The sequence below is a fragment of the Dermacentor silvarum genome, chromosome 1 (genome assembly GCF_013339745.2).
Source record: "Dermacentor silvarum isolate Dsil-2018 chromosome 1, BIME_Dsil_1.4, whole genome shotgun sequence".
NCBI classification, from domain to species: Eukaryota; Metazoa; Arthropoda; class Arachnida; order Ixodida; family Ixodidae; genus Dermacentor; species Dermacentor silvarum.
This window is the reverse complement of record NC_051154.1, coordinates 314,261,721-314,280,761: the sequence shown is the minus strand read 5'-3', so window position 1 is coordinate 314,280,761 and position 19,041 is coordinate 314,261,721. Positions and strand designations below refer to the sequence as shown.

The window sequence follows — 19,041 nt, the reverse complement described above, 5'->3', positions numbered from 1 at the left end:
TGGTGGGGCTCGACATCTCTTGCCCCTCCCCCCTATAACTTTTGTAATCGCCGCATGCTGCAGCCACTGGGTCAACTGCATGACGTTAGTGTCATGCAACTACACAAAAGTGACAACTCTTCTGCAGTCTTTGCAGGAGTTGCCTCATCACAGAAGCCTGGTATGATAACTGCCCAAATGTGAAGGCCGTTGCAACCTCTGCAAGAGATGCCCCGTCACAAAAGTCATAGATCATGTAACTACACAAAAGCAACAAATCTTGCTGTCTTCGTAGAAGCTGTGTCATTACAGAAGCCGGGTATCGTACCTACACAACAGCAACGACTCTTGCTGTCTTTGCACGAGCTGTCTCGTCACAACACTTGCAGACCCTGTAACTACACAAGAGAGTCATCTGTTGCAGTCTTCGCAGAAGCTGTGTCATCACAGAAGCCGGGTATCGTACCTACACAACAGCAACAACTCTTGCTGTCTTTGCACGAGCTGTCTCGTCACAACACTTGCAGACCCTGTAACTACACAAGAGAGTCATCTGTTGCAGTCTTCGCAGAAGCTGTGTCATCACAGAAGCCGGGTATTGTATCTACACAACAGCAACAACTCTTGCTGTCTTTGCACGAGCTGTCTTGTCACAACACTTTCAGACCCTGTAACTACACAAGAGAGTCATCTGTTGCAGTCTTCGCAGAAGCTGTGTCATCACAGAAGCCGGGTATCATACCTACACAACAGCAACAACTCTTGCTGTCTTTGCACGAGCTGTCTCGTTACAACACTTGCAGATCCTGTAACTACACAAGAGAGTCATCTGTTGCAGTCTTCGCAGAAGCTGTGTCATCACAGAAGCTGGGTATCGTACCTACACAACAGCAACAACTCTTGCTGTCTTTGCATGAGCTGTCTCATCACAACACTTGCAAATCCTGTAACTACACAAGAGAGTCATCTGTTGCAGTCTTCGCAGAAGCTGTGTCATCACAGAAGCCTGGTATCGTACCTACACAACAGCAACAACTCTTGCTGTCTTTGCACGAGCTGTCTCGTCACAACACTTGCAGACCCTGTAACTACACAAGAGAGTCATCTATTGCAGTCTTCGCAGAAGCTGTGTCATCACAGAAGCCGGGTATCATACCTACACAACAGCAACAACTCTTGCTGTCTTTGCACGAGCTGTCTCGTCACAACACTTGCAGACCCTGTAACTACACAAGAGAGTCATCTGTTGCAGTCTTCGCAGAAGCTGTGTCATTACAGAAGCCGGGTATCGTACCTACACAACAGCAACAACTCTTGCTGTCTTTGCACGAGCTGTCTCGTCACAACACTTGCAGATCCTGTAACTACACAAGAGAGTCATCTGTTGCAGTCTTCGCAGAAGCTGTGTCATCACAGAAGCCGGGTATCGTACCTACACAACAGCAACAACTATTGCTGTCTTTGCACGAGCTGTCTCGTCACAACACTTGCAGATCCTGTAACTACACAAGAGAGTCATCTGTTGCAGTCTTCGTAGAAGCTGTGTCATCACAGAAGCCGGGTATCGTACCTACACAACAGCAACAACTCTTGCTGTCTTTGCATGAGCTGTCTCATCACAAAAGTTCAGTATGAGAACAACAGGAAAACTGCCGCTCTTGCTGTCTTTGCTGGAGCTGTCTTGTCACAAAAAGATTGTACGATTTTTTTGTGTGTAATGTAGAATTTTTCTACTCAATATGACTTGCTAGGTCAATCACTGGTGAGCAAATAGCACACGCTTTGTGAGCACGTGCCTGATGTATGCACCGCGCTCCTGCTCAGTGCGGCGTCTACCAATTTCTTTCATTTGGAGAGTGACATACTTTTTCTGCAGCACTTTTGTGAGGCTTATCACATGCTGCGGGTCTTCAGAGTAGTGTGTACAATTGTGAATCATGACTTCATATAGCTTCACGAATTGTTGGAAGGCCCTAAGAGTTACCTTGTGGATGTTGTCTCCTGTCGTGTTGCCTTGGCGTAGCACTGTCTCTGCTGCACACATTGCTGCATGCACAAAGCGTGATGGTTCTATAAGACCACCATTGTCCTTTATGTATGTTAGCAAGCTAGTCACAGTGTCATTGGTGAGCATTGCTGCGCATTCCACACAGTGAAGATGGTTGCTGGTTGCCCTAACCACAAAGCCACCGATGTAGCGGACAACTTCAGTGGCATATTCGCTCAGAGCGAAGTAGTCGTGCTCGAGCAGAGCATCTATCAGTGTAGCTGACTGCTCTTCATAGATGTCACCCAAATCGCTGCTGGGCTGCCCCTGGCTTCTTGAAAGGCATATCCCCTCAGTCTGTGCAGTTACGTTGGCATTCTTCGAACCAAGAACAGCTGCATGTACTATGGTCTGCCTGTAGGCGTGCCGGAATTGCGCCGCTGAAGGGTTGTTATTCCAGCCACCTAGCTGCCTTATGCAACTAAAGTACATTTCCAGGGGGTCCTGGTTCAGGTTTCTCGTGCAGATGTACCTGCAACCAACAGGCAAGTTAGTACCTTGCTGCTTTATATCCGACACTGAAAACCAGTCGGGAAAAGAATGGTTGGGAATTATGGGAGTTTATTGAGCCACCAAACGTATGTGTCGTAATTGCAAAATGTGTTCTTTATATTTTTTTCAACAATGGATATACTGAAATGCCACTTGCCTAGGTGCTGCCAAACTACATCTTCACCACCACAAAGGCATTTATTCTTTCATTTCTTCTGGCATTTTGATTACAGTTCTGCTGTATGTGGAGCAGGCACCTGGGCAAAGTAGCACTTCCTGATCTTGTACAAACACTTTACCTTGTCTGTATTTCCTTGTGCTTTTTTAAGTGTGACTGGCAAATTATGTGCATGGGGAGCATTTCTTTTTTTTTAATCTTAGGCTTTCCTCACAACAAAGCAAAGAAAACCATTAACATTTATAGACATTACAAAATGAATATGTTCATTACATAATAGCAGGCTCCATGCGAGTGATGTTTTTCTTCTGATTATGTATGCATCAGGCAAATATGGTTGGCTAGTTTTTAAGTGTGCTCCTTATATTTCCTTGTTATGGCATTTTCTTGTCTAATGGCAATATGGAGTAATCGTTACTGCCACTTTTCTTACGATTCCCTTTAGCACCCAGCACGGTCTTTTTTTTAATGATTATACCTTAAAACATGATGTCGGATATCATACTAAGAAACGAGAGTAGTCAACGTGAATTACAATAATATGCTTGGTATATGGAATAAAATTTGATGCTGTCTACCGTTTGTTATGAGCGGCTATGACAGAATTTGTCAAATGTTTCCCATGTAAAAAATATTGGCGCAATGACAAAAACAGGTCACAGAGCACTGGTCAAGAGGAGTAGCAGCAGGTGCATTATGCTGTGTTTTTGTGGCACAAAGGGTGCATGGTGACAAACGGCACCAATGAGGTGGTTATCAGTTGTAATGAAGCTATGAAATTCTAATGATAAATGTAAACATGGCTGTAAATGGACCCAACATCAGTTACTGTATGAGTGCATGAAATATATAAGTACTACCAATACTACTGCTGCTACTGTTATACTAGCAAGTATAACAATGGCAGCGAGCTCTACTATGAGTAGAAAATATAAGTAATGACAAATACATATTGTAGCGGTAGTCCTACTTTGCTCATAGCACTGCTTTGGGGATGTCAAATAAGAAGACGATTGTCTTGTTTAGCTGTGTTAACAATGCTGTCTGTCTCTTTCATACTGGTAGTCATAGCGTGGAGGAAAACAATTGTTTTCTGGTAAATAACACACAGACGTCGCTGTGTGGTGGACCCAGTATCACAGTACTGAGCCTGCAAAACAAGCTAGATAAAACATTATGGCGTGGCACACAAGCAAAAGCCGGCAAGAACAAGAGTCAGGGCAAGCCACGTTACCGATATGGCTGATTTTAGCGCTCCTGAATGTCTTTTGTGTGTGATGCAGTTATTTGATTTGTTTTTGATGATTTCCTCAAAACCTATTTCTTTTTTTTGCAATTCTCCCATAGGCAAAAAAGCATACCTTTCTTGAAAATAAACATTTTGTCGTGATACGTTGCACACCTATTTCTTGCATTGTTAGGTTTGCCAGGAACCACAACAAGCAAAATCGTGCAACAAGTTTTCAATAAACTGCCTTTCACAGCAATGCATGTCTTTTAGAAAAACATATTCCTTGGGTTATTATATCACTGCTTCAAGGCATCACTAGATGTCATTAGTTTTGGTTCAATGCGTAGCTTAATGGCCCGCCCATATTGCCACCTGAAATTGTTTAGTTGTGAGGATGCAAATTAAACTTAAGTGTTGTTGTGAGACCACTATTTATTAATTTTATAAATATAAAGAATAATGAAAATTGTTATACAAATTATGAGGCTGTCACATGGCTAAACGTGGTGTGCCCTGGTACATAGACTAGTAATGTGTATTCATTATCCTCTCCTGCATGTCTTTCACTGGGTCTTGCCCTCATACTTTAAAAGTTCATTGAACATTTTGACTTCATTAATCATGGTAGATTGACGGTTGCGTGTGTTAAACTAACACGTGTTAAGCAGCCTCCACCTTCATGAAAACAGTACAAGGAGCACCCTTAACATACCATAAGACAGCTTGAAATGTTTAATCTGTCTTGAGATTATTGTTCATTATTTTACCTCATGGCAAACTTTTGTCTTTTTAATCTTGGCACCTGTACACTACATCTACCTATGCACTTACTTGCACAGTTCAGCATCGAGGAGCTTTTCTGCCAGCTGGGAGACACTCTTGAGTGTGAATGCGAGTGCAATCACAGACATTCACCTGCCATCCTGGGTAACGAGCCTTTCATTGGCCAAGCGCAGCTGCATGAGTTCTAAGCTAGCGGCCTCCATGGTCTCTCTCTGGAAAGCTAACGTTGATGGTCGCAGTGGAGCCTTGAAGCCAGTGGCGACAGGGTTGCTGGAGTTCAGCAGGTCGAATGCACTAGAAAGGAAATGGTAAGTGTAGCGTTAGATTAAACAACCAAGCAATTTCTGAAAGATGCTTTCTAGACGTGCACATTTTAAACAAGGTAAAGTGTTCATGATGCTTATGCATTTCTGACATGTAAGAGTTCATTTGTAAAAATGCACTTGCTGTTACATCCCCAACAGACATACCGAGTGTTCCAGTGAGCACTTTCGAAAAATTTGAAAGGTTGCTTGTGGCAAATAGCACAATTCTAGTTCGTGAGCTGGTCTACTCGAAGAGGTGGACATTACTTACAAAAAAATTGAAATTGCATAATCGGCTAATGAACAAAAATTTCAGTAATTAAATGTTTAACTACTGAGCTTGTGGCCTATATTGCAATTCACAAATTTTAGCCGTGGAGTTCGCAAGGTCACTTGGAACGAGTTCTCTGTATGCCACCAATTTTGAGATATCAATTCCCGAACTTTGCAGAGAAATGCATTGGCGTTCCAGTTACTGTTGTGATTCAATGCATGAAACAAGTACCAAGATATCACTGCAAGGCCACACCAGTTACTGCTGCTTGATACTTTCTTTGCCATTATAAAATTATAATTATGACATAAAAAATGCACAGCATATTGGATTCTATGTATTACTATAAATGATGATCATTTGATTTCCACCAAAGCCTCGCAACACAATCTGGGCAGTTGCCAGTCCTTTTAAGCTACAAGACTATCTTCCTGCTGGTAAACATGTCATTTCCGTAATTGTTCAAAAGCTGTAATTATAAATATATGAAATGGACATAACATGTACTGCTTCCCCATACATTTAAAAACATTTCTTATTTCTTCACCCATTACTTAGTGCATAACTTGTGAATGTTGCGACTGTAAGTTGATCTACTTGTGTCACATTTCATGTAATTAATAACAAACTGTTCTATTGAGGTGCTGTATTATGTAATCCCTTTCTGTACACTGCTCAACAGAAGTGTGTGATAACGGAACCCATATGAAACTCTTTACAGGCTTTATTCGCACAGAGACACTCGCACTCAAGAGACAGTGCTGATCCCTCCCCCCTTATGTAATACCCTGAAAGGGGTCTTTAAGGGACAATAAATGATAACAAACACAGTGACGACCACGGTAATATGTATTAAATTAAAATTTGTTTCGACGCCCCCATGGGTGCCTTGTTCACATTGACTAGGTCATTGTGAACAGCAGGTGATTGTAAAGAAGGCTTCCATGGGATAACCGAAACACTTTTACTTCAATACATATTCCCTTGTTCGGCACTATGTGTATTACTTAGTATGCCTCCGCGATTTTTTGTTACCATCATAGTGATTGTGATGTGCAGTACAGACAGTAAATTAATGTGTCAATATTTATGTATTCTTTTTCTTTTTTTCAGATTATCAGCAACCAACATTATTAATTATGGTGTAGTATTATGCAAGCATCCTTTTAAGTTCCTGGTGCATTTGAAATCATGCAGTGCGTGTGTGTATTGCTTACTAGTATTTCATGTACAATGTCTCGGCTGCTTCATCATGTCCACTGTTGTTCCATTGCCTTCTCCCCAACATATCTTGCAAAGCCTTCCACATTTCATCTTTAGTAAGCCTTCCACATTTCATCTTTCGGACCAGACCTGTCTTTTCTGTACCTACATATGTGCTTACGTTGCGACTCCATGTTTCAAATTGTAGTATATAAAAAAAATTACTAGTTAAATGGAAAATGAGACATCCTCCCAATCATAGCAATTGCTTCAAAGGAAACGCATAGGTGTTCCTCGAAAGAAAATCCTCGCAGTTGAAGAAAAATGCATTCTGCTCCGGTACTCGAACCTGAGACCACCGCCTTTCCGGGGCAAGCCGCTCTACCATCTGAGCTGATGAAGTGACTAGCAGATGGCAGGGCGAAGTCGAATTCAACAACTTGAATCTAATGCTAGTGCTTTGGCGTAACAGTTCATTGGAAACCCGCTAGGTGGAGAGAGGTAATTAAATGGGAAATGAGATATCAGCCCAATCGTAGTAATTGCTACTAAGGAAACCATATAATTAAGGATACCATTTTCATTTAAGTACCTCTGTCCACCTAGCGGGTTGCCGCTGAACTATTACGTCAGGAACTACTAGTAGTACTGTGAAATACTAACATTCATTTGCATATGCATGAAGCCGTATAAATGGTCATATTATATTATTATTCTAGCACGCACTTGCCTGAAAGCTGAAGGTAGCATTACATACACGAGGCCTTGCTTGTTATTGTACAGTAAGTGTAAATGGCCTACTGCACTGTTGTTTCAGGTATTAACAATATAATATGTTTGACTGTCTGCATAACTCAGGTTTTGATATTTAGAGGAAATTGCACCTAATGAGGTATTTGTGTCACAAGCTGCATACATCACTTTATGAAGTTTTGTATACTTTGTGAAAAACCAGAGCCTATGCCATTGGAAATCCACATTTAATTTATATGAAATGCTCATCCAGTACGTTCAGTCTAGCTAATCTTAAGGCACAGTGTGCACGGAAAATGCTTCATTAGCGCCCTTACCGGTCCACCATGGCTATGAAGTTGGCTGTGCCCATGCAGTTGACGAAGCCTGGCAGCTTCAGCAAAGAAGCGAACTCCAGCGCCTTGCTCACAGAGCTGCTGAACGTCTGCACCGCCAACTTCACTTTCATGACCTGTTGGAGGCAGGGAAAGAAGATCTGTAGAAGTTATACATGCATTATTTCAGGCTTGCCTTACCTGTTGGTAATAATTGATGTGCGCCTTTGACAGCTTGTTAGCTGCACGCAGGCCTTCCTTCTCCTGCAGCTCTTGTAGCGCCTTGAGATGCTTCCATAGCACTCTCTGTGATATAAAAGGATGCAGCAGTGTAAGTCCTCCTTTGCTAACCCTGAGACGTTACTCTCATGATTAACATCTGCTTACGTCAACATATTCACAGCATATCTGTGCAAAACCTTCATAAATACTCACTAGATATTCTGCGGCCCAAATTATGCGACGGAAAAATTCATCTTAAATTATTAGAGGAAAACCACCTTCCCCATTTAAGGTCCATGTGTTATGCTTCATATAGTGACTGTTTGTTTACCGTGCCTAAGACTAACTGCGGCAACTTTTCTTCTAGGTTTTCTAATACTTTTGGATTTCGTTACAGCCTAACCTTAAGGAACCCTGCACTATTAAGATGTTTAGACACATCCTTCACAAATTTCTTCAAGTTGTGTAATTGTTTAGTAATTAGCAGTGACATGGTGTTATTTCTTGTTTATTTGGACCACAGATGGTGCAAGAGATACATAATTGTGCATACCATGTACATGTAACATAGCCGATGCATAATAAAAAGCTATTCTTATGCTGATACTACAGCACATTTTTGACTTCATGTCTAGCACTTCAGTGTTTTATTTTGTACCAGCGTTTTTAATATTAGAAGTCCATGTAGCTCTTCTCATAGTCTCCTGTACATTTTAAAATCCCCCTTATTACAAAATATTTAAGCCAAACTTAATGCTGTTGACATCTATATTGTGTGAAACATATCACATTTACTGTTCTTTCCATAACTGTGCTGCGCAGTTACATACAGCCTACCACCTTGTTTGTAGCATTGGCACAAAGTGCACTCTGTTTTTTTTCAAACATTGTATAATGCATAGAGCAATTTCCAGCATGCTTTTGCAGACCTACGTCAGCAATCATAAGCAATATGCAGTGAAGATTCTAACAAGTATTCTGGTGTTATTACAGTTGCTTGCTTTAGTGCTGGTTCAAAAGAGAAGCTAAGTAAGCTGCCACCTCGACCCCTCGTTTCCAGTGACACAAGCAAAAATCCAAAAATCAGCCACCCATAATAACCATTATTGCCCACTTTCCTTGTGCGGTTCTGGGTTACTAAACAATATAAGCAGGTATACAGCTAGTAGTCTAAAGGCATAATCAGCACTTCATCAGTCAAAACGTATAACAAGTGGTAATTTTCGACAAACTGAGTGTAGACACTCGATCAATGGCTTTTATTTTCTTTCCACCTTGAAAAAAAAAGGAGACAGGACTAAAAGCTGGGGTACAGCTTGACGAGGGCCCTGCCCCCTTATACAGTTGACAGCAGAGCACTGCAGAACATCACGAAAATGCAACACTTAAAAACAGTGTAATGCTTGGAACAAACTGCACATTTAAGCACAAATAAAAAGCTGTATACATACGTATATATTTATATATACACAGATACAAATATTTACAGATATAGATATGCATCATGCACACAGATCTATGTACACATATAACAATTACTGCTTGGTAGTTTCTAAAACTGAACAGCACCTGCCTGGCAAGTAATTTGTCTAAATGGCTTTTGCATTTAGCATAAACTAGCAAGTTATGAATAAATGCTGTAAGTACATTAAGCCAGCAATGGCAGAATGGCCAACAGATCAGAAAGGTAGTTGTGTGCGTAAAATGATATAGACCAATGCCTTCTTTACTAAATTATTGTCCCGATATTTTAGGTGAACTATTTGCTAAACTACTAATGAAAAAGGTAGTCGTGTTTGAAAAAACATGACTGCCACGCCAGCAGATTTCTGAAAAGTGTGTGGCACCAGAAACCACAATGTTAATATATCACATGGATTATGGCACTCCTGAGATACAAATTTTAAACCTGAACAAACATCGTAACCACAACAGGCATGGAAAAAGATAATATTTATCAGTGAAGTAGAGCCTTTCATAGATGAGTGTATTTCTTTAAAGCAGATATCATGTGAAAAGTCGCATTTCTCACCCCGTGGGTGCTGCTCAAGAGAACACCTTTGTCCCCAAGCAGGTTACGCAGAAGCTTTAGGCCATGGCAGGCATCAAAAATCATGAAGATGATGTCCTCTTCGTTGCTTGGATGTGGGGAAAATGTCTTCAGTGCCTCAAATGACTGCTCGTGCACGCGACAGCCGAGTAGCTTTGCCATGGACACATTGGCAGCAAGGCAGTCACATACAACAGCTACAACTTGCAACCCACACTCGCTGATGCAGTGGATTGCCTCAGTTATCAGGTTCTTAAGTAATTCTCCTGAGAGACCAGCAGTCAAAAAATATCCAAATGACATATTCCAGGGCGCAGCAATTCCGACCACCATGAAGACAAGTGCTTCGGTAGCCAATGGCACATTATCTGCATCAGTGGGTTCCTGACTGTGACCCAGGTCAACAAGGCCAATGAGGCATCCTGTTGCAGTGTCCAGCTCACAAGTTTTCTTAATGCTCATGCCATCAAGCACAATGCTGCACAGGCGCTCCCTTGGGGCATCATTTTTATGCCGCACCTTCATGTCTTCCAAAACTTCAGCAGTGAAGCCTGGCCACCCTTGCACAACCTTCAGCCACTTCCTTATGGCCTGTACACTTGGCATAGGAAACAAGGTACTGAGGTACTCGTATGCTCGTGGAGAGTAGTAAGGCACTGTTGATGCAAACTTCATCTCATCACTGTACCTTCTTCCATGAGGCTGTTCTGCGGCACTTTTGCTCCAGCTCTGCATAATTTCCAGTGGCAGGTTTCCAAATTCTTCTAATTTTCTTTGTGCTTCATCTGAAAGAATGCTTCTTTCATTTTGCCTATGAGAGTCTGCAGGCTCTCATTTTTCTCTTTCGCTCGAGCTGTTCTCATTCCGAGTGCCTTTATCTTCTTTCTAGCGGTTGTCAGCTTATCTCCCAGCCTCTTCACTTTGGTCTCTGGACAATCTCTTCAGCAGTACTCGTGGTCGAAGGTGCTGGATGCTGTTGCTAGAGCACTGGTTGATGGCTGTGGTGAATGGTCAGTGCTTTTTGGGGATGCATGCTTTGCCAGGACTGCATGGCTGCTGGACAGTGGTACATCCTAGAACGGATGATAAAAATGGCTTTATGTGTGCAAGGAAGCATACGTAGCAGTTATTAATATCAATACAACCTTCTTTTGTGGATATGTTTAGTTTTGATCAACTAACGAGCAAACTCAACCAACCTCATTTTACTGGAGAATTCTAACTGTACTGTTTGTTGCTTGGAAAATGCATTTAATGAAGTATTAGTAAAGTCAGCTCGCACATGTACGAATGGCTTTATTCAAGTCAAGTTTCTGCTTGCATGCCATTATGGATGTGCATGCCCGAAATGACTGTTCTTTTTTAAAATATCCTTGCAAGCATATTGCAACTTGGCCAAATTACATAATCTACCTTCAACTACATGAACATACTTTACTGTAGACACAAAGGCTACACCAAAACCAGACCAATACCTTTTTTTAAGTTTACAGCACAAAAACAGACATGCGGTACACAACCTAAGCACTACAGTAAATACTTTGTCGGAACGTGCAAACTTATCTATTCAGAAACACTCTGCTTGAAGCAGTGTGTGTACAAGCTAACTGGACCTCATTCATAAAAGATAATTCTTTTTATGACATGCAAAGTACACACAGATGGTGCACCCGCCGTGGTTGCTCAGTCGCTATGGTGTTGGGCTGCTGAGCACGAGGTCGCGGGATCGAATCCCGGCCACGGCGGACGCATTTTGATGGGGGCGAAATGCGAAAACACCCGTGTACTGAGATTTAGGTGCACGTTAAAGAACCCCAGGTAGTCCAAATTTCCGGAGTCCCCCACTACGGCGTGCCTCATAATCTGATCGTGGTTTTGGCACTAAGACCCCGTATTATAATTTTTTTTACACAGATGGTGGACGTGTGCTTTTTGTATGTTGAAATAACACATCCGGCATACATTGCGACAATTCACAAAACTTGGCGCATGGTGGATGGCTGCTCCTCCACTGTGACGTGTGGATGGAAGCCCCTGTGTCATGATTTGCCTCATTCTGTCCAGGCATTAAGAAAATCTCGCATGGCTGATCACTCAAGCAGAAATAAATAAAAGAGAATTGGTTTATTGTCTGGGAGCATTATTTCCATGTCAGAAAAAAAAATATTTTCCCTAAATGATGTCCCGCTTCCACATGGCTTCCTTTCTTTGAGCACCGTCTTTCTGAATGTATACGTGTTTCCCATTTGGCAAAATTACCATTCACAGTGTGCCCTTTTTTTTCTATGGTTTCGTGCTATGAACCTAGTAACCTGTCAACGAGGTCGAACTACCACCCTTGCCATGGAAATATTATTGCAAAGGCTGAGCCTTCTGCTTCTATTTGTTCATGCTATTGTACACATGTATTGACACATGTTGCACACATACTTATATCCTTAAGTTGCTTTGCAATGATTGTCTAACATTAAAATTACGTCTGTGTTGTTCTTCTAATATGCATGCTACTGGGTTTCAATAAGATTATTACATATGAGATCATACATGTGCGCTTTCAGTGCCACTTGGATGCTCAAACTGTGATGGCACAGCACTCTCAAGCAGCAGGTGTTTATGCAGGCCACTCCTGAAGTCAGCTGGCCTGAAGTGTGCAGAGCACAGCAGGTGGTGATTTGAAGGTTTGAACTCTGGTTGCCCCATCGCTTCAAGCCATTTCTCCAAGAGAGCTGGTTTTTCCAATGGGAACCTGTATGAGTTGAAGGTACAAAATAAAAAATTAATTAATTCAAATATAACAATAAAATGTGTTGGTGCATTGTGAATCTGCTTCCTCTATACTGCTTTTTCAGCCCTCTGCGAATGCTGGTTAAGCGAGTGACTGCTCAACATTCAGCAAACTGTTTTGAAGAATGCTTGATTTTCTGTCTGAGATTTATCTTGTAGTGCTTGTCATTGTGTCGGAAAATATTTGTTTAAAGTTGCATTAATGCAACAGGAAAACTGTGACTTGCTTAGGAGATATGAAACGACGCGAACATTGGTATATGACGAGGGGACAACGAGCAAATAATGCTTTCGCTCCTTCGTCGCATTCAGCACTTTGCTCCGTTTTTTATTCTAATATCCGAGGCAACCTGGCCAATGAGACATTCTCTGTCACTTACCTGTAGTACGACACGTTTCCCCTACCAGGTTCGTACTTTTTTAAGCAGAACAAGTAAGCGCAGCACCAGGACATCGTGACGGTTGTTCAAGTACCGGCATTTTTCGCGGGCACATACTGGAGCAGACGACAGAAGCTCAACTTTCTTTTCACACGAACAATACATCATATCAAATCGGCTACTTACATTATTTCTAATGCTAAATAATAATATTAAAATGTAAAAGCACTAGCACGTACAATTATTAAATATCAAAAACATTGCAAGCGCATAGCTAAATCTGGAAGAGAAACCATAAGCCATGCTCTAGCAAAGCACATATCCAATTTTTGTTCTTCGAAGTTCTCAAGTTGTCTCTATTTTGAACTGCGAGTAAACATACAAAATGTACATAACATTTATTATGAAGCATTTTAAGCTATACGCATAGAAATTGTTCTATAAATCTTGGTTTTTGCAGCCATATCCACGTTTTAGACGAAGCCTCGTACAACACCAGCCAAGACAAGCCTCGCAGAGACATATCCCGTAATTCCCATGAGGGCACCGCAGCCCTTTAAGAAACGGCAGTGACTGCTGTGCCGCAGTGCACTCTAGACGAGTCCACACAGAAACGGCTCCAGCAACGCACGGAAGTGACGTCATTAAAAATCAACGTCACACGCACGCGTATTTCCGGTTTTTTTGTAGGCGCGTAGTTTGATTCTTTGTTCGCACGTGACCATTCAAAGCATCAGTGCGCATCATCCCGTCAGCCGCGCTTGCGGGTCGTGCTTTTCTGCTGGTCCCAAGGCCTGGTTCTGCTGCATCCTCGTAAGCCTTCAACATCATCGTTTTATATGCGCGAAAGCTGCATTGCAGCGTTATTTTATATTTGCTAGCGTTATATTAATCTTTTCTAATAAGTATTTTGATTGTATTCTGATTGTATTTGTCGTGTATCTACCGATCTTGCTGCTCTTGTTCGCGACCGCTTGCTTTGTTTTATATGCGCGAAAGCTGCATTGCAGCGCTATTTTATATTTTCTAGCGTTATATAATCTTTCCTCATAAATATTTTGAGTATTTGTCGCGTATCTGCCGATCTTGCTGCTCTTGTTCGCGACCGCTTGCTTCGTTCATCCCTAGCGCGTTATTCTCGGATTTGTCAGCATATATACTGCTGACTAGAAGGTAGCCTTCTTTCGTTTGTGAAAAAGCTCAAATTTATTTTCTCTCAGTTTCATTTTAGATTGTACTGCTTGCAAAATAAGTGTTTTGGTTGCCGGCGACTCGATGGTGACTCGGCTGTGCGGCGACGTGGACCAGTATTTCCCATCGCGTCGTAGTTTGTCAGTCAGTGTTGCCGCGCATAGAGGAATAAGCATTGAGTACTTGCTGTCAATGATTGCTGACAAGCTAGCTGGTTTTGATGTTGTCATCGTGCACGTTGGCACTAACAACACTGCGCTTCGTAGTTTGTCACTGTTGCTGCGCATAGAGGAATAAGGATTGAGTATTTGCTGTCAATGATTGCTAGCAAGCTAGCTGGTTTTGTTGTCATCGTGCACGTTGGCACTAACAATACTGTTGACAGTGTCAGTGTGTGCATCGACAAGTATCGCCAGCTCGCTCAGGGAATCATTGAAAGGAATCCCATGGTGCATGTAGCTTTTTTTGCCATTCTTCTGACAACTACATAAAGGTTAATGCTGCCCTGATGCAGTACTGCCACGAGGGTGGCTTCACTGTCCTGGGTGGTCTTGTTGATGACTGGCCCAGCTACCTGAGCAGAGGTGGTGTCCACCCGAGCCGCTTTGGTAACAAGGTGCTGACAGAGTACCAGGTGGCCTGCACGCTGTCCATCCATCTGGAGAGAAGCCACATCCAGCAGTGCTACAAGGAGACCCGGGCACCTTCTTCATGGACCAGCTGGACTCGGCAGGACAAGCATCCCTGCCATCACCGAGGCGGAGTTTCCCCCACTTGGTTTGCATATTTTCATTTCTTCTCGTGCAGCAAGTGGACCTTCCACAGCACCAGCTCCTGTCTGGAAAGCCAGCAGACCAAAATCCTTCAAGGTGCTGGCTTTTCACTTTCTGGCGGTGTCCGTGTCCGCTGCAAGGGTAGCAAGGCTTGGTGGACCTGGGACAGCCTGCCTTCCCCCATTTTCCATGGCACAAGTGTACCAAGCAGGGGAAAAGCCAAGCAGAGGTCTGGTGAGCCAATGATCCCTGGTCGAGATGCAAGCACCACTTGTGTCAGGAGAACTCGGAGAGCCACACAGAAGCATGAGAGTGCTCATGTTATGTGCTTCTTCTGTTGGAGAAGGAGAGGCCAGTGCTTGAGAAGGAGGTGTGCCAGAGGCTGCCTTCCAGTGTGGTGACAGTGAGTGGAAACAGTGAGTGGTGACAGTTAGTATCGAAGAGGCGGTGGCAGAAGGCTGCGGCACTGCGCAAGCAAGAATGGAGCTGCGACCTGGCTGCAGACAGGGAAGGCAAAATTCTTGCTGCGACAGCTGCCAAGTTCTTGAAGTTCGCTTCACCTTTGACAGCAGTTGTAAGCCAGAAGCAGACACACATTGACAGTGGAAAGTCTGAGTCTGCTTCTTCTCCATCCACGCTGCTGCCTGTGCGGCGACGTTGTCTCGTTGAACCACATCCTCTGGGGCTGCCAGGAAGATCCCCTGCCCGCCGACCTCGTCTCGCCACCCCCCATCAACGAACAATGGGAGGCCCTTCTCTCCAGCGCCGACCGAGACATCCAGACACGGGTCCTGGCACGAGCTGAAGATGCCATCGTGAAGCACAGCCTGGCAGCCTACGTGGCTTAGTCTCCCTCACCCCTTCTAATAATAAAGTTATCACTCACTCGCTCGCTCTACTGTCTCTGGTAGCAAGCTTGAAGGACAAGCCAGTGCCTCTCGGGATGCCATTTGTGATAGTTTTGGCAAGGTGCAGCATGTGGCTAGGAGGCATAATAAAGACTGCTTGTTATTTGCTATGGCTGAGTGCAGACCTGTCATAAATAGTGTTCCAAATGAGGTCACTGTCTGCAAATGCTGTAGGCCAGGAACAATGCAAGATGGAGGGCAGATCATGAGTAATCCTGGCACAGAGGCTGGTGACCTTGACAAAGCTGGGTGCATTGCTTCCACACGACTTAGGTGTTGTGAGGATGCTTTGACATCCAGTTGCAGGCCTGCCAGCTCTAATGCCCAGGCTGTTTGTGAAGGAGCTGGTGCCAACACAACCAGAGTTCCTAACCTTGTGCATGGTGGAGGCAGCAAAGTTTATTTAAATGCAACATTTGATAATTTTATTTCTTTTAGGTAAAGCTTTAATGAGTGGTGCAGGGAGGGCAAGCACATCATCAAAATAAATAAGTCTCACTGAAGTCCATTTGCAACAGAATCTAAAGCGTTTGAGTATATTAGGATTTCATACTGCTGTGTTCATGGTCGTGCCATAAAACCATGAGGCACATTAAAGCGATCCAAGCAAGCATGCATTGGTGCTGGTTGTGAAATGGCAGTATCTGTAAGCCTGTGCAAATCGCCTACTCTGCACTATAATATAACCAAGCTGCAAACTAAGCGTAATCACGCTTAGTTTGCCAGCTGATTCAGAAGGCAGAATTCTTTGATTTTGCCAAATGTAATATTGGCCCAAAGCATATTAAAAATTTGGTCAGAAAACAGGCAAGTTAACTACGAAAGATGTTAACAATTACAAGCAAAGGTTTTCTATTCCTATTCGCAACGAGCAGGCTCACGGAAAAATGGTTTTAGAAAAAAATACACCTTGTTAGCAAATAATCCAAACTGGGTCATTCACTATGAAAAGAATCAAAGTAATAACCTGCAATTTGTGCTGCTTCAGACAATGCACATGCGTGAGATTTTAGAAGAGTATCCAGAGATTATTTATTGACGGAACATATAAAGTAAATATTGAAGGCTATATCTTGTACTCTATTTTGATTGAAGACGGTGGAAGTCTCAGGAGGCTTGTGTGTTATGCCTTTTTAGGAAATGAAACGACTGAAATTGTGCAGGCTATATTTGCCAAGTTCGCAGATTTTAATGCGGTTGTTGTGTCGGCTTGAAGAGTAGTCATGACAGATAAAGATATGAGTGAGCTACGCATTTTGACCAAGATTCTTCCTAATTTTTAAAGTTTGTTGTGTACATGGCATGTACTGCACTGCTTTCAGCAAAAGGTAAATGAGAAAGCTAGACTCCAGCGTGATCAGTTACTTCCTCTCTTAAAAAGAATCGTTTATTCCTTCACTATGCAGGACTACTTAGACAGGCTTGCTGAGCTCGAAGCTATGGCTTCTAAAGATTTTATTTCTTATTACATGCAGAACTGGCACTCCTGTAAAGAAATGTGGGTACATGCATATCGGCAAGAACTTCCTACATTTGGCAAGAACACGAATAATCGCATTGAGTGTAACAATCAAAAGATTAAAAGTTATCTCACTTCAAGCATGCATTTGGTTCAAGCCATAGAAGCATTAGTAAGTTATATTAACACGGATTTCTTATCTTAAAAATTTTCCAAGTTTAAGGAAATGAAGCTGAACCTAAATGTAAGTGATGCCAGTGAGCTATTTCAGCTAGCCTTGTCCCGTAATTGTACTTCTGAGGCCACAGGTAAAGTACTTGAGCAGTATGAACTGTTTTAAAGGAGTACATTGTCTGGTCATTTCCATTACTAAATCTTAAGTAGTGGCTTCAGCAAGTTCCAAGCACAGTGTTTCATTATGCCTGACGCGTTGCATGTGTGCTTTTTATAATCAGTACAGTTTGCCTTGTGCGCACATTTTAGCAGCTCGACATTTTGCCCAGCAAGACCTTTTCGACAAAGCATGCATACTGGACAGGTGGTGCAAAGATCGTTTCCTGAGCGCCAGCTGCATGGCCTCTAGTGCCACACCAGTAGTGACAAGCAGCATTCAGCTGCCGCTATCTGCGAAGCTGGACACTGCACAAAAAAAGTATTCCTACACCTACAAGACACTTTGTGAAATGTCTAAGGCTGTTGCTAATGTATTAGCTAATTGTGGTGAGAAGGAGCTAATGGAGCATCATGTGAGGCATTCTTCAGGAACTTAACCACCTTTCCTAGTAATCAAGTTACAGTTAGCTTACAAGGTACACCAGCTCCATTACCCCAAATTACTGCTACGAGCAGTTGCAGGCATTCGAATAGTACAAAGCTTGTACCTTTGGTGAAAGCAAGAAGAGGACAGCCAAACAAAGTCAAAGCTGTTAAGCGCAAGTTTTTGTCATCGCAAAAGAATATAGTAGGCCTTGCAACGGTGACAGCAGACATGTTAAATGTTTGCAAAACGCTACTTTCTTTCAGATGTCGATTTAAATGCTTTAGTACAGGGTACCTCGATATCAGCACGATACTTAATTCATTCAAAATTTCCTCATTGGGATGGCTTTCAAGATGTACTTCTTGGCCAGTGTTTACAATATACTCAAGTAAAAAGCCCTTTTATTCAAATCTTGCATGTCCGAAACGCCGATCACTGCCTTACAGTAAGCAATGTTGATGCTGATGAAAACAGTCTTTGTGTATGACTCAATTGACTAAGGTATTCCTTCTGATGCCGTCAGGCAAATCTGTGTAATATGCTAAAGTTACAGTCGCCAAAGCTGACTATTCGCACTAAAGGGACACAAAACTAGTGCAACACGCTTGACTGTGGCTTGTTTGCAATAGCAAATATGTATTACGTAGCACCAAATAGGAGTCCAGAAAACTTAAACCTTAATCAAAGTATGCTGCGCAGACATTTGCTGAAATGCATACAAAAAGGCAAAATGGACGATTTTCCACTCGCAAGCTCTCTCACTGTTTGTGTGCGGCCAAAAGATTGCATTTATGAGTTGCATTGTGTGTGCAGGCAACCGATATATGGTGGAGTAGTACTGGACATTTCTTGTGCATATTGTTCAAGAAGATTTCACAGAGCATGTCTTGGCCCTTTAGCGGATAAATTAGATAACAATGTAATTGTGTGCTCTAAGTCATGTTTGGCTACTGCC

General features: G+C 42.6%; 1 protein-coding gene and 1 long non-coding RNA gene across 2 annotated transcripts; both read left to right on the top strand.

Moving 5' to 3' along the window:
- The first annotated feature begins 459 nt into the window (after positions 1–459).
- Positions 460–4,778, top strand: LOC125942256 (uncharacterized). The gene is made up of 5 exons (XR_007464938.1): positions 460–574; positions 645–712; positions 783–850; positions 1,335–1,402; positions 4,767–4,778. It is a non-coding gene; the product is annotated as an uncharacterized LOC125942256 (long non-coding RNA).
- Positions 4,779–12,972: 8,194 nt separating this feature from the next.
- On the top strand, positions 12,973–15,847 carry LOC125943160 (uncharacterized). Its single transcript, XM_049661635.1, has 3 exons — positions 12,973–13,023; positions 13,686–13,808; positions 14,701–15,847. The coding sequence occupies exons 1-3, from the start codon at positions 12,973–12,975 to the stop codon at positions 15,358–15,360; spliced, it is 834 nt and encodes a 277-aa protein (XP_049517592.1). The 3' UTR covers positions 15,361–15,847.
- The last annotated feature ends 3,194 nt before the right edge of the window (positions 15,848–19,041 follow it).